General features: G+C 41.5%; 1 protein-coding gene across 1 annotated transcript in view; it reads right to left on the bottom strand.

The window, feature by feature from the left end:
• Positions 1–16550, bottom strand: part of USH2A (usherin) — a 516227-nt gene that overhangs the window by 458619 nt on the left and 41058 nt on the right. Inside the window, exons 5-9 of the mRNA XM_045859450.1 lie at positions 6801–6864; positions 4313–4607; positions 3202–3386; positions 2302–2523; positions 1061–1154 (exon numbers count right to left, since the gene is read on the bottom strand). Of these exons, the coding sequence (XP_045715406.1) occupies positions 1061–1154; positions 2302–2523; positions 3202–3386; positions 4313–4607; positions 6801–6864 (860 nt within the window). The remainder of the gene's footprint in view (positions 1–1060; positions 1155–2301; positions 2524–3201; positions 3387–4312; positions 4608–6800; positions 6865–16550) is intronic.

The raw sequence follows: 16550 nt of genomic DNA, 5'->3' as shown, positions 1-16550 counted from the left end.
CCCACAGGTATGAGGTAATATCTCCTTGTGGTTTTATTTGTAAAGGGACCTTGACCCCTTACCTGTGAATGTACCACCAGTATTTTCAACCAGCCCATCACTCATTACACAGCAGTCACGTTAGTCCTTACACCACGCAGAATTAAGTATCTACATAACAAAATATGCCAATAATGTCCTTCGTGGTTCCTGTTATGTCTTTGTTCTATCTGTATTCCATATGTTTTGCTTATAAAAGCACCCAGCTTTGGGTTTAGAAATATTGTTCTAAGCCTTATTTTAATCCATTTTGTCGTCGTTACATTTACATTGTTCAACCACCAAGGTTTCTGCACATGCTGTGAGGTAAGGATCTGACTGTATTTCCTTACAAATCGGCAACCTGTTGCCTCAAACCTCTTCCCAGGGACTCCTTAGTGTTTGTTTTTACTACAGGTTGATTGTTACTGCTGCCGCACTCTCTCATGTCCGCTTCTTATTCCTAAGGATGTAGCGAAATCTCCACCTCAACTGCAAAACCTCACCTGACCGTCAGAGACAAACTAACTCCTAACATAACTCCTAAGGCATTTCACCATAGATTTTCAAATTACTTACTTAAAACTACTTACATCAGCAATGGATCAAATTTGATTCACGCAAATCCATAAAGATCTCTCTGCATCTAAAGACTCTTTCATATAGAAAACTTTGCATAAATATCCTGTAGATGTAGGAATCCAACAATTTGGAGGGCCCTCTCTCCAAACACCTTAAAATACTAGTTGTTTTATAAACTATGATAATGCTGAGAAAACAAAGAAAATTGAAAACCCTCTGGGACAGGTTTTAACAGTTATTGCTCTGAGTTTCTTTTTCAAATGGACTGTTCAACGTTACTGATGGCTTTCATTTTTCCATAATTTTTTTCTGAACTCATTGACGTTTTAGGGTCTTATCAATTTATTTTTATCTATACCCTGAAGTTAGACCAACGGTAAGTTTCAAGACTTCCTAGTCACCACTTTCACTGCCCTCCCCCTTCTCGGAGACCCCCCCACGCACAAAACGGAGGACTCACGTGCAGGCCCACGGTGAAGCTGTCCTGAGCACAGAGGCAGCGGTAGGGCCGGCTGGTGGTGTCGCAGTGGGCAGCGTGGCCGTGGCACTGACACCTGCAAATGTGAGCACCTGTCAGACAGCTCCTAGGAAGTGTCAGCTCAACCGCGACTGTACGTAAGGACCTGTGTAGGTATCCACTGTGGGAACTCACCAGGGAGGGGAGGGTGTTCACACAAAAATCAGTGTCTCTTTAACCACGCAGTTCCTCATGGGAAGTTTTTCATTATTCCTAAACTACTGAGGGCAGTGTCACCTGTATCTAAACCACATGAACGGTGAAGGCAATTTTCCAGCCTATCTGGGTTGTTCACACCTGTATCAACCATGTGGCAAACTTGCCAAGAGAGAAGACATTTGATAAAACTATTCAAAACTTGTAGTTAAGATACTAAAGTTTAGAATAAACCACAGATGGAAGTTAACAGACTTGAATTATTTTTGTTTTTCTTTCCCAAAATTGGATGGTGACTGTTTAATAGTATCGTGTTTGCATGATGCTAGTACTGAACAAATAAGGCTTATAGATTGGTATTCTCGTCTGGTGTAAAGGATGTGCTTTCTCTGCAGGACACACCAGTGTTCTAGCAACACCTGACTCTAAGGGCAGCCCACATGGGTACCACTTCCACGCTGGAGAGGATGCTGCCCGAGGGGTCCCCGCTATCCTTTTATTAAATATCGAAAGCCTACTTTTCCACTATGGTCAGATGTTTGTTAATTACTCAAGGCATATTACATTGTTCCTTTAAAGGAAAACATATACTCTTTATAAAATTGTGAACTCAGGGAGACCACACCCAGGAATTACAGCCTGGCTGGTAGGTACTACCATTGTAACTGCAACTCAAGTCCCTTCTCTTTGATTTCAAGAAAACCGAACAATTACATCCCAGAACAAGCCGATCAAAATATTTGATAAATTATTTTTTCTAAGTCAGTTAGTTATTTTTTAAGTCAGGTCCATGTTATCATAACTTCTAAACTCAATAGCTTTATGAATTGATTCCATGGTGTGAACTTGTAAGAGAGAAAAGGTTCCCAAATCTCCCTCCTACATCTTAGGGTAAGAAATCATTTCAATCCCTGAAGCTTGGAATCTGCTTTGCTCTAAAACTTTAGTTAATACAGTGTTACATAAACATGATGAGAATCTTTAAGACAAAATCTATAGTGAGAAGCAGAATGTAATCGCAGTCCTACCTCCCAGTGATGGTGATTTCACTGACCGCGTAGTAGCGGTGTCTGAGGCTGGCGGGAGGCTGGGTCGTATGGTACTGTCCATGGAAATGAAGCCTTACTTGTGCGGCTTTCACGAACTCCTGAAGAGATGGGGTATTATAGAAATCATCGTATCCGGGGCGGGCGTTTGGTCCGGGCGTGAGGATACTAAATGTCACGTTACCACGGGAATATGGAGTAAAACTGTTGATGAAAGAAATTTCAAGTTATGAGAGGCCATTAACATGTTTGAAAAAACAAGCCAGAGCAACGTATTTGTAGCAGTTTAAATTTGTCATTCTGAAAAAAAATAAACAGTCCATATATTTCATACACAAACAATATAGGATCATCACAGGAAAAAAAATACAGTAAAACATTTCCTTGAGGACATAATAAAATTCCACTAATGTAGGTAACCTGCTAAGCAATCTGTGAGTCACATTATAAAGCCCAGATGAGACTAGAAGCAAGAGATACTCTGAAGTCCTTGCAGGAAATTTCTTTTTTTTTTTTAATTTTACTTATTTTTTTTTAGAGAGGGAAGGGAGGGAAATAGAGAGAGAGAGAGAAACATCCATGTGCAGTTGCTGAGGGTCATGGCCTGCAACCCAGGTATGTACCCTGACTAGGAACTGAATCTGCGACACTTTGGTTCGCAGCCCACACTCAATCCACTGAGCTATGCCAGCCAGGGCTAGGAACTTTCAACATAATTTAAATCTCCATTTAGGGAGAAACCTGCCTCGGGAGAGTTGGTGGTGAAGGGAAGTCTCTAGCAGCTGGGTGAGTTAGTTTACCTGTGGGTTATTACCATCCCATAGCCAATCAAAATTAACTCCTAAATGCCTTCAAAGGTAATTGTTCCAGAAACATTCCTACTTGGGAAGCCGAAGGCAGTTGACAGAATCAGAATTTTCCAAATCTCCGTCATTTGCCATTCCAAAAACACTGCAGTTTCTAGCGAAGTACTGCCAGTCCTCCCAATCCAGGCTGCCTTCTTTCTTCCTCTGAATCCTTATCGCTGTTGGCAGGGGACTGAAGAACTGGATGATGATATAAAACACCTGAAAATAAGTAAGTTCGTTCTTGTCATTGAAGGTTTAAGTCTGACCTGTCAGGATAAATCCAACCCTGGAGTTGCTGGATTCAAATAGGATGTACTAGACATCCAGACATGCCAGAGGAAATCCTATAGTAAAACCAGCACAGTCTGTCATCACGTAGCTGTGCCTCTTCTCGAGTATTTTATAAATTAAACTGGAAATCAATATTAAGTTTGATATAAAGACATGAAAACAGAACATTACTTCCACGAAATAATTATTACATGTTCCTCTTAAGTAGTTATTTAAAATAAGCACCTGTTTTTGTTAATCTGTTATTTAATATTATAAGGGATGTTTCACATACAACTTTTATACAAATCTGTATAAGATTTGTAGAAAACAGGCCCTGAATACTTTCTCTTTAGATGTTTTTGTTTCACACATTATAATATACTACTTTAGGGAGGTCATCTTCAAATGCCGAATTCAGTTTTTACTTTGCAGTAGGTTGAATTGGGTCCCCAAATAGACGTCTAAGTTCTAAGTCCTGGTACCCATGAATGTGACCTCATTTGGAAATAGAGTCTTTGAAGACGTCATTAGGAATCTCAACATGAGATCCTCCTGGATACAGGATGGTCCTCACAAGAGAAAGACGAAGAACAGACAGAGACAAGGACGGTGGCTTTAGGCTACGGAGGCAGAGCCTGGAGCGCAGCTGCCGTAAGTAAACCAAGGGGCCACCAGAAGCTGGGAGAAGCGGGAAGTCGTCTCTCTCCACCTTTGGGAGTGAGCACACCCCTGCCGACATCCCAATTGCATCCTCCTGATCTTCGGAGCTGAGACAGAACACACTTCTGCTGTTTGAAGCCACCGCATCTGGGGTCCTTGGTTGCAGTACCCACAGGAAACTAAGCACAATGATTCAAAATGACTCAAGTTACCTGATACTGTCCATTTTCCAAATCTATAGACACGGTCACTCCTCGATTAAGCTGGGAGATGTTCGTAAACACACGTGACACCCACGAAGTACCCACATCATTGTCATTGACAAAAGAAAGGGGGTGGGCGTCAGGACTCAGCCGCAACACCCTGTTGCTGGTGGTGTCCTCCACGCCGTTAGGAATGCAGTAGCGCTGCCGCAAAGGGTGCACGCGGGGGTGGCTGCCGGGGCACCGGCAGTGTGGCTGCACGTGCAGCCGGGGCAGGTCTCCGGAGAAGACGGCCAGGATCTCCCTGCGGGTGTCAAGAGGCAGAGGGTAAGGACGAGGGGCTCCATGGCGGTAGAGGTTCCATGAATTGTCACGGAAAAATATCACTGTTTCAATGTTTTCATGAGTGTCACTTTAGCTTTCATAATTTTTTTTTACACAGAATATAAAACCAAATTCATTCCTGGCTCCATAAACATACATCCCCATTTTCATAAAATAAAACATACTCATTAAAAAAAAGCATCAACTTCTTCAATATTTGCATTTTTATATCAAGAAGTGTGCACAATCCCTTGTCTGATGAGCAAGATACTTAAATAACATAATGTTTTATGGTGACTATTTTTAGTAAAAAGAAAAGGTAATGTTCACTCAGGTTGTTAAACTGACCACTGTGAGGGCACAGTACTATATTGAAAATAACGAGTTATAGCCCTCGCTAGTGTGGCTCAGTGGATTGAGCACTGGCCTGACAATCAAAGGGTCCCTGGTTCGATTCCCAGTCAGGGCACCTGCCTGGGTTGCCAGTCAGGTCCCCAGTAGGGCCTGCGTGAGAGGCAACCACACATTGATGTTTCTCTCCCTCCCTTTCTCCCTCCCTCCCCCTCTCTAAAGTAAATTAAAAAAAAAAAAAGAGAGAAGAATGGGTTATGGACGGGGACTCCGGTGCATCCACAGGAAGTCATAAACAACAATGAGTCTATCTGCTGCTGTTCTCGGTGAAGGGCCAAGGCCAGGCCCGTTTGTCAGTGGTTTCCTGTGACTCATCAGCACAGACACTGGCACCCGAAAACACTTCCGTGGCTCGGATCGGATGGCGGAGCTGCCAGCAGTCAAAGAAGAACGCCAGTTCCAGGCAGATGTATTCCATTTTTCCATTAAGAGCAACATACCTGCTCTCAATCAGAATTTGTCATTTTATGTGTGGGCATTCTTCCACACAACACCTTTCCAGGCATCTCAGGTAGGCCAGCACCGGCCACCCAGGTCTAACTGCAGACTCCTTCTTTTAGACCCTTGATGGGGGGATGCCAGAGCCGGGCCGCTAGTCAATTGACTAAATCACGCAAAGTAACACCTTCTATAAATCTCATCGGTATTTTACGATTGGATCAGGCTTTACACGGGACTAGAAATTACTATTCAGTGAAATCTCACTCCCCATGATGAACTTGATTCCCCCCAAAGCCCTGCAACACTGCCCTCCAGAATTCACACAAAGGTAACTACAAAGGAGTAAGGGTGTTGGCAGTAAACCTCCCCAACAATGTTGTCTAATGTTATAGCACCCTTTATTCAGCCATCTCTTGATTACGTAAGCCAACAAAAAAAGTTTATATGGCTGATGTGCATACCACTAAGCATAACGCCTCGAGAAAAATGCTTCTCAAATATGTAAGAGTGTGTCCTGCCATCCGGACACTCACCAGACTAATCTACATCCTCCTTGAAGAAGTATAAATAAACATTCTTCTCTTTTTGTCTTTAATAGAAGTAAATAAGATCAACTCACCCATATAACAACATACTGATATAATCAAATAATTCAGAAAAGAAATTTGAGAGCATGGTAAGCAGAATGTCACTGGAGTCTTTTCTGAATGGAAAGGAAATCTATTGGCCTTTAAGAATTCCCAAGAAAGTCCCCACCATTCTCAAGATGAGGAAAATACTCCATTAAAGCTAATCCAAGTTTAAATAATTATCTGTTCACTGGGAAAAGAAATATATAACAACACTTCAAGTTATTCATTTTGTGTCTCTAATATACCAATTTCTTGAGACTTTCACATATATCAAAATAATTAATCATTTTCATTTTCCATATTCTCTAGTATGTATAAATTCAACAAAGCAATTTTAAAAGGTAGAGATACAGTGGTTTCTTAAGTCTCAGACACTACTTCATATAGAATATTTAAACAAATGTACCCCAAATCTAAAATACAACTTCTTCAAAAATGGAGTTTTCATAGAAGAAATCCTTTGTCAAGAACTTGAACAATTTCATACTATGAGGAGTTACCCAATAGAGTCCCACCCGGGAATAGCACCCACAGACTAAGCCAAAGCAAACCCTGGAAACATTAATTAGGTGATGTTTGCCCAGTGCCGTAGACATGAAAAATGCTATAGTCTTCATGCTAGTCTTATTTAAGTAAACTCAGCACTTATCCTCACACTTCTCCAGCTTTACAATACCACATCTGCTCACCTGTTTGTAAGTGCCACTTGGTATAAGCGAAAATCTTGCATTCTTCCAACAAACTGCTCTAAGCCTGCAACAATACAGACACATATGTAATCTGAGAAGTCTCAGGTTACCAAGCAATGGCGGACAAACATTCAAGTGACATTCCTTTAAAGCAACAAACCTTTAATCCCGTACATATCACAGCCTTTTCAACTTCTTAGGGACCAATGTGTATATTCTGCTAATTCCACATGAATAACATGAATAGTCATTCATACTTATCTCCACAGACACTATGAGACTTATGGCAAAGTCAATAGTTCAGCCAGCACCTACTGACCCTACTTGTGATCTCTCTCCAGAAGTCCCCTCCTCAAGTCAGATTTCTCTCTAGTTCATAAACCTAGAGATCTATCATCTCATCAGCCCTAAATTAATGCAATTTCAGAGCATTTGCATTGCTGAAAGGAAGAATCCCCACTCTCCCACCCGTGAGTTTGAATCATTCACATGTTGAAGGCCTCCTGGCATAACCTCCAAGTCCCATCACCTTGTAACAAGTCTTCTCAGATAAGCCAGGTCCCACGTCCAATCTGCATTAAATTAGGTGACTTTTCAAGGGGTAGGTAGCTATCAACATGAAACCACAATGCCATGTTATTAATTCATTTAGCAAATCCTTATTTAGGGTTTACTAACAGATCAGTCCAAGAGACTAGGAATAGAAAAATGTAAGACAACTACCCCCTCTATGTTTTTGTTGTTGTTGTTGTTACATTGTAAAGACGGAAACTTGAAAATGGTAAAATTCCAGCCAGAGTTTGGGTCATGGGGACCCAGGATGAGAGGTGGTGTAATAGATAATGCTAGTTCTGTAACTCAGTGGGTTTTTCCAAAAATTAAGTGAACAGCAATGACCGATTCACCAAAGTAGCACTTCTTCAAAATGTGGTTGTTTTTTTAAACTATTCCCTGGTTGATTTTGTCTTAGTAATAGAACGTTTGATCTCTCCTGGCTGCAGCTCCTTGTGGGACCACGGAGGAAAACTGGGGCAGAGCGAGGATGCGTCTGATGAATAAAAGATGCAGAGTCCACTCAGTACTCGGAGAGTCTGACGCTGCTCCCAGGAGCAGGAGGAGGCACAGGAGCAAGGAAGGGTGAGACACAGGGGCCTAAAAGGGCGTGTCTGTGTGAGTCCGTGTGTGCTCGTGTGTATCCACACTTAGATTATATTTTTGTATTTAAAGGGTGTATATATATATAAATATATATATGAAAGTAACCAAGAATACTTTACATATGAATATTTCTTTATGAGTATGCATGTTTTTAAATGCTGAGTAAATATGTCGGTGACTCCTTCCTTTCCGCCCCGGGCCCCAGCCTTCCACGCCCCTCACAGCCGAGCCTGGGTCAGGGGGCTCCTTGTGGCCTCTTGTGCTGACTTTCCTGTGGACACAGTTCCTCCACCTTTTCTGCCAGAAATAGGCAACTCGAGCAAGGGCAAACTAATTATTGCCTAAAGTGGTGTTATGAAGACCAAACAAAAAATGTTCTATTCACACTGTAGAAGTGTTTAGATTTCCAACACAATCTGTTTTTAAATATATAATTAGCTCAATTCCTAAAGACTGGCCATCCAGGCAAGTTGGTAAATGGACCGGGACCCGAGATCAAAAGCTAAGCGATGTGGGCAGTGGGGTAGGGAAGGCTGTGCCTTTCTCGGAGAGGGGAGAAGAGATGGGAAGGTCAGAAGAGAACGCGGGGAAGTCGTCGGGTGCTTGCGTGCTTTTGCTCGGGAAGTAGCAGAGGCAAACTGAGGAGAAATCACTCCTCAGGGCGCGGTTGTTTTTCTGGGGTAAGAGGTATTGTCGTCTACCGAGAATGAAGCTGGGTCTGACTCTTCATTACTTGCCCCTCACCTATCCCCGCCCTCACTCAGCCCTTCCCTTCTAGCACCCTCCCTACCCCCGCCTCAGCTCCACGGACTGAATTCGCCATGCCCCACACCTCCCAAACACTCTGAACCCTAAGATTTTCTACATGATTTTGCCTCTGATCCAAATGTTCCTGGTCCACCCCAGCCCCTAACCTCTCGGCTTTGAAGTGCCCCCTGTGGGAAACTGTCTTTGGCCCAAAAGGACCCTGTAAGCTCCTCCAGCTCAGTGCACTTCTTGTTCTGTACCACAGACACCTATTTTCTTCTGCTTATTAAACAGAAAAGTACATTAAATAAACTTCCTTGGCACAAAGTAGTAATGGGTCATATTTGCTGTTCTATCTTTAACTCATGGCCAAGTTCCTGGCACATGGTCAATTGTTCAAAAACAATTATGAAAAGAAAAGGAAGGTGGGAAGCTGGAAGGAACAAAGGAATTTGGATCTTTAATAAGGATCTAGGGCTGCTACTGAAGATGAGTGAAAAGGTTAATCAGGGGGAGAATTATAAGGATCCTCAAGAAATAGTTTAAGGGCCATCTAATATCAGAGAAGTGAAGTCCCCAAACAGCTGACAACCCAAGAAAGGGATTAAATGATTACAGGCATCCAGGGTTGAGGGTTTTCAGACAGGATGCATCAAACAACGAGAACAGGAAGGTAAGATTCCAGGAAGAGAGGAGATGTAACACACCACCCTACTTGAGTGGACAAGAAGGTGAAACCAGGTGAGAGGTGACAGACCAGAAGGAAAGAGAGGAGGCAAGGTATAGGCCCCCTGAGAAGTCAGAGAAGCGTGTGGTAGAAGGAAGGAAGCGAGATGCATTAAACAATGACAGCAGTGACATTAGTGCTGGCTGGGGACACGCCAGAGCTGAGCAACGCTGGGCCTGCCTTGGGCAACACTGACTAACAGAACATCACAAAGGCTCTCCCCAGAATCAAAGCGTGTTTTGCCATCAAGAGATACCCTCTGGATTAAAACGACACTATTACAGGTTGAGCCGTGGTGAAGTCTTATCCCCTGGTACCTGTGCACATGATCTGACTTGGAAATAGATGTAATCAAGTTAAGTTGACATCATTGGGGGGTCCTTATCACATATGAAGGGTGTCCTTGTAAGAAAAAGAAGCTCTACAAGAGGCACAGTCGCACACTGAGCAGGACACGGGACAAGAGAAGCAGAGAGTAGAGTGAGGCGGCTACTAGACAAGGAACATGGAGGACTGACGGCCCCCACCTGAAGTTAATCAGACACAAAGAAGGAATCTTTCCTGCAGGTTTCAGGGAGAACAAGGCCCTACTGACACCCTGATCCCCATAACTGGGAGGCAGTAAATTTCGGGTCCAAGCCTCCCACTGTGTAGTACCTTGTTACTGAGGCCCAGAAACTAATATAGTCATCATTTCCTACTTCTCTTAACATCAGAGAGGTATATAAATCTTATACTATGAACTATCCAATTTTTCTCAGTGTAAAAATTGCCTAAAATATTTTATATAGATCCTCCAAACATGTTTTATCTCAAAGCACCAGAAAGCACAGATCATAACATATAAATGATAATCACAGGAGTTTGAAAGAACTTCTGTAACTGAAAGACAGCAAAAATGGTGAGCTGTATGATTTTGTCAAAGCCTGAAGCATAGCTTTAAATTGCCAGGGTGGCTGCATTGTTTAATGCGTTCATTAATTCAACCAATATTTATTGGGAGTGTATTTTGTGTGCTAGCTACTTCTATAAGTTCCAGAGATATACTAGTTAAGAAAACAGGTACAAAAACCCCAAACAAATGAATCCAAAAGCCACTTGTTTTTTATGGAGCTTGCATTCATGCAGCCAGATGAACATAATCAATGCATACTTTATATAGTATATTGGAACACAATAGATACTATAAGAACAGATAAATTAGAGAAGTTTGGACAGCATGGCTGATTCTAACTTGGGGGGAACATTCAAGAGAAGCCCCATTGGGAACATGGTGCAACAGTGGAGAGGGAATGAGCCATGAATGTATCTAGAACGAAATATTCAGTGATACCAGCTGGGCCGTAATAGCCTTCCAAGTGCAAGCAGATGGTGGTCAAACCAGGGTGTACAAATGCAGGCGTGTATTTTAATGCTCATAAACTAGAACTAACTTCCTATATTTTACTAATACTTCAAGGGGAACACAGCTGTGGAGGAATAATGATGTCTGCATTATCATCTACAAAAGGAAGGCGCTGGGTTTGATGACCTTTCAAACCATTTCAGTTCTAAATTGTGGAGTGTGAACACAGCACTTCCATCCTCTACCACAGAATGCGCATCTGAAGAAATCACCAAAACAAGTTAGAAAAAATTCTCTCAAGACACAGTATTAGTGTAAATCACCCATTCTAAACAAAAAGATTTTGATTTGGGGAGATCATATCAAAATACTTCAAGGACAAAGTCATAAGAGTAAATTTACTCATTCCTTTGCTAATTGCCAATTTTTTAACAAGAGATATTCAGTGGAATAAACATTTCATAAAGAGATTATTCTTTGGAAAAATATTCATATGACAATGACAGGCCTAAATTATATAAATTGACAAAGGAAATAGACATGACTCATACCAGAAAGACCTCATAGTTGTCTAGTGAGAAAATTGATAGGTAATGACCGGAAAGAAACAGTACATCCACATTATAGCTGGGAGCATGACAAAATAAGTTAAATGGGAAAACTGTTGGATAAATTTGGCAAACTTTTAGGTAGAATGACCAGGAAAAGAGGGAGGATTCAATTACTAAAATCAGGAAAGAAAAGAATAAATATTACAACTGACCTCACAGGCATGAAAACATTATAAGGCAATCTGATGAACAACTATAACCTCAAAAAATAATAGTCAAATTGTTAGAAAGACACAAACTGCTGAAATTGACTCAAGGAGAAATAGACAATCTTAGTAGCACTATAATAAGTAAAGAGATTAAAGTAGTAATGCAAAAATTTTCCACAAAGAAAATTCCAGGACCAGATGCCTTCACTGGTGAATTCTTTTAAACATTTAAGAAAGGAATAGCAACTACCCTTCACAGGCTCTTGCAAAAAACAGAAGAGGAGAAAATGCTTCCCAACTCTTTCTATGAGGTCATCTTACCCTGATACTAAAACCAATAAAGACATCACAAGAAAATAAAGTAACATATCATTTTCTTATAAATATAGATGCAAAAATATTTAACATAATATATACTAATAAACTGAACACAACACCCTAAGTGAAAGATTATACACCATAAGTAAGGGGATTTATCCCAGACGCACAAGGCAGATTTGACACGTGAAAATCAAATAATGCACAATATTGACAGAATGAAGGATGGAAACCAAATGGTTATCTCCAAAGATGCAAAGATGCATTTGGCATGTCCAACACTCTTTCACGATGAAAACACTCAACAAACAATGAAAGAAGGAGCTTCCTTATTTGTTGAAGGTTGTTTATAAAAATCAACAGCTAACATCATACTTAATGGTGGAAAGCCCACATGCTCTCCCCTGCAATCAGGAGCAAGACACCCAGCTCGCTCCGCCACTTCCACACAACACAGTCGGGAGGTACAAGCCCGGGCAATGGAGCATGTAAAAGAAACACCTTCCAGATTGGAAAGAAAAACTGTAAAACTCATGTGTACATGGAGAAACTTAAAACTTATAAAAAGAGAAACCCTAACTTTCAAAGTCAGGACAGATAAACAACATATGCTTTTATTCATAAAATGGGATGTTAATGTTGCAGTGAACATATCTTTGAAAAGCAACGATGAAGACATTTTCACAGAAGCTGAAGCAGTTTGTTTCCCGCCAAATGAACTATAAGCAAAGGAAGGGGGACTTCTTCAGGCTGAGGAGAAACAACCCAGCATGGAATGGAAAGTTTCGGGAAACAGTAAAGAGTACCAGAAAGGGCTAATCTCGAAAGAGAGCCAGAAATTATTTTGTGGGTTTTACCTGCACAAAATACAGCTGTTTTAAATATCTAGTTATCATCTCTCTAGCTGAACATTTTTTTCCTCCTCACCATAAGAAAATTTTTGAGTAAAAAAATAAATAAATATAGACTATGGCCATTATTTTAAAGTACTTGTTTCACAAAGTCAATAAACTTACCATCTAAATTAACAATATAAACATTTCTATTTAGGATGGCAAATTTTACTGAGTACCTAACATAAACCAAGTATACTTTATTTATAAGTTCCACAATTACCTTGAAACTGTATTATTTATAAAACATTTTACATGTGAGAAAAACAAACTAGAAAATTCAACTGAGAAGTTGAATTCTTCACCAAAGTCACTTGCCTTTTAAGAAGCAGAGCTGGGATTCAAAGTCAAACCTATCTGATTATAAATGTCTGGCCTTGCTCCTCAGATAGTTATTCTTGCAGCAATAATAATAATGTGTTATGTGCAGTGAGTTAAACGTCCAGTGCAGACCTGTCTTTCCTCAGCCCACGTTACAGTTAGAGTGTAGGGTAGAACACATGCTTGCTCCTGAATCTACTGCCACGTCTCTGCGAATAGACATATTTCATTTCCCCAGACATGCACTTTTTTCATTGTAGGTATGAATTATAATTTATTCAACTTGTTCCCTTTGAGGTTTTTAAGTGGTCCCAATTATTTGCTACTTTAACTCATTCTACAATGAACATTTGTGTGTACCTCTTTAAGGCCTTGTCTAATTATATTCTTTGAGATAGTGTCCTAGAATTAGAATTCTTCAGTTAAGTAGCTTTGACATTTTTACTTTTCATAGGTTGCCAGGTTATCCCAAACTCTTCCCAATGCTAGTATTATCTCTTTTTTATTCCCTGCCAGATGAAGTATAAAATGATAGACACTGTTTGAATTTTGAATTCTGTTTATTAGTCAGATGTTTCAATATGTTCCGTTAGTGTTTCTGGCCACAGTATCATGGTAATAACAGTCCTTAATATACCAGGATTACAGACATATTTATCTTCATTTTCCTCTCCTGCCTCATGGAGTACATATTTCACATTTAAGTTTTAATTCACCTGCAGTTTTTATTTAGCATGGTTGTAAGGAACACCTTTAACTTCTTTTTTTACTTTTGTGACAAAGTTGGCTGACTATCCTGATACCATTGCTAGCTATCGCTTCTTCAAGGATCGGAACCACCGCCTTCATCCTCCATTAAACCCCTCCATGCCTACATACCCCTTATTCCTATACTTTTCTTTCATTCCATTTACCTGTCTTAATTCATCAGTTTCCATACTTCTACAATTTCTTTTGTTTTTACCTAATCCCCCCAAAATCTCAGAAAAACTCTAGCACAACCTCAGCGGAGGTTAGAAATGTTCACTCATGGGACACGGGTACAGAGTGGACGGACAGAGTGCGCGAAGTCCAGAGTGGGGTGTGTTGAGACAAAACACACCGCAGAAAACGTGGGAGGGAGACTAGAGGCGGTCAGATGTCAATCATTTCTCCCCTGTGTGTTTTCTTTCACAGACACATAATGCAGGAACCCCCACGCTCAAAGGGAAACTAGGACCCTTGATACATCAGCTCAGAAACAGCTCTGCAAAGTTTTGATTCAGGTGATTTTGTGTTTTGAAACCCCAGATTTGGAGGACTGTTGTAGTTATCATTTCAATGACTTTAGAGACTCCTTATAAATACACATTTGCTACCGCTACCTCTGTAGGTGTTGCACCCAACCGGAGACACAGCAGTAAAGCCTCAGCTGGAAGAAAGTGCCCCACAACAAACTGACACGTGTCGGCTGTTATGGTCGAAGGTGTTTCTACTCATGTATTGACAAACCAACCGACCAAGCACGATTTTTCCATTAGTATGTAGCATATGTATGCATTCTGTATACATTTTATGGATGCATTATCTTTATGGTATGTATACATCATTTTGTATGTAGCACGCACATATTTTGTATGTGTATACATGCATTACATGTAGACATACCAAATATGTCTACACAGTCCGTCAATATGTATACAAAGCCTTGTGAAGGCATTCCTTCCATCCAGTGACCGATGCCCTAGGGGCAGCAACGCAAGGCCTGCAGCAGCAGAAACCGTCACTGGCAACACACGTTTTCTAGAAAGGTAGGCTAGCTGGAGATGGGACTCAAAGAGTCTGTAGCAGCCAACACTCGTGGGAAAAGCTGTGCTTCCCCGCCATGGAGACAGGGAAGCCAGGCGAGCCTAACCAGAGAAAGAAGGAAAAGACCCCTCTGTCCCCCACAGGCCGTGAGTCTCAGTCCCTGGACTTGAGCCCGCCTCTGCTCCCAGCGCGGGCAGAAAGCGCGGGCGGCCGGCCTGGCACCGCCTGACGGCACCTTGGGTTCTGCTCACAATCATCTCCTGCGCAATTACCTCCCCTGAATGAAACCATCGTGGCTGGGGACAAAAGTATGGAGGACAGTGACTTAATTTTTTGATTAAGAAAAAAAAAAAGAGTCGAGTGAGCGAAAGCAAATGATTTATAATAAGTCCACGGAACGCTCTGTACCTATCTCCTTCTGATTAGAGAGGTGGCGTGGGGCCCGGCTCATTAGGCAGAAGTAATGAGCCGGACTACATGCCATCTCTAATTAGAGAGAAGATACAGTAGGTACAACTGTACCTATAAATTGATGGGAGAAAGATAAGAAAAATTATTTTTAAATATCCTTTCCTCCTACAGCTCTCCAATGCCCGGAACTTAACGAGAAAACGGTAATAAGAACTAAGTCACATTTGAAAGAAACCCTTTTCCAAGGATATGTTTTCTAATCAGAAGTTAAATTTATTTTGACACAGTTTAAAAAGGACCATCACTTTCTGTCCGCACCATCCTTCCGAGGCGTTAAGTCAATAGTGAGTACACTGCAGTGGGGAGGGAGCCAATCCTTCCAAGTCCACAGCGCGGCGCGGACAAATTTATGGCGCCACTGCATACTATGGGCCACACTTGGGGCAATAAAACACTTTCAGAAATACTAATGGCGATTAAATATTGAAACAAGGCTCCCAAGATTTAATGTGTTGTTAAGAAATTCGCCATGCAGAGTACTTTATAAAATTCCTCAATATACTAATTACTCCCACGAAGTTTCTAAATAGATATAGGTTTCTTAAGATGTGACTTATGAAGTTTAGCTTGATCTCAGAGCATAGATAAATCAAAATAATGGAATTGTTTATAGAGACTTTGTCTTTTGCTCTCTCGACATGTCATTGGTGTCCGATTCACAATCAGGACGTGGATGTTTGAAGACATTAATAACAGCTCCCACTTACTCAGCACTCACTATATGACAAGCAACACAGTCTAAACATATTAGTTCATACAATTTTTATAATATCCCTATGATGCACCATGTGATAGATGAGAAGCCTGAGACAATCTCTGTGATACAGGATCGGAGCAGGGGCTCCGGCAAAGCAGCCCACAATGCTGGGTGGGGTGCTGGCTGTCCCCCGACCGTGTCCCCCAGATTTTCTTCTCCCACTGGAGGAACCGGAGGCTCAGGGGCAGCCGTGTCATGAGGGAGGGTCATGGTGGTCAGCATGTAGCTGTGGCCTCTTCTCTTACCCTCTAATGCAGCCTTGGTTTGGGGGGTGCCGGTTGGGGGTACTTCGACCTCCCCCCATGTTCTGGGGATTCCCTCAGTGGTGTCTTCTTCCTGCACAGTTGTGAGTCCTTCTTGTGAGGACGAGTGAAGTTAGAACAACTGTGTCGCGGTCTTGGCAACATCACCCCAAGGACACGTGTTTTGATCAAAGGCTCATTAACAAGACTGGATTCAATCCTA

The sequence above is a fragment of the Phyllostomus hastatus genome, unplaced genomic scaffold, assembly GCF_019186645.2.
Source record: "Phyllostomus hastatus isolate PE091 unplaced genomic scaffold, TTU_PhHast_1.1 phas_contig_148, whole genome shotgun sequence".
In the NCBI taxonomy this organism is placed as follows: domain Eukaryota; kingdom Metazoa; phylum Chordata; class Mammalia; order Chiroptera; family Phyllostomidae; genus Phyllostomus; species Phyllostomus hastatus.
The sequence above is the reverse complement of the archived record's forward strand: the minus strand, read 5'-3'. Positions and strand labels throughout refer to the sequence as shown.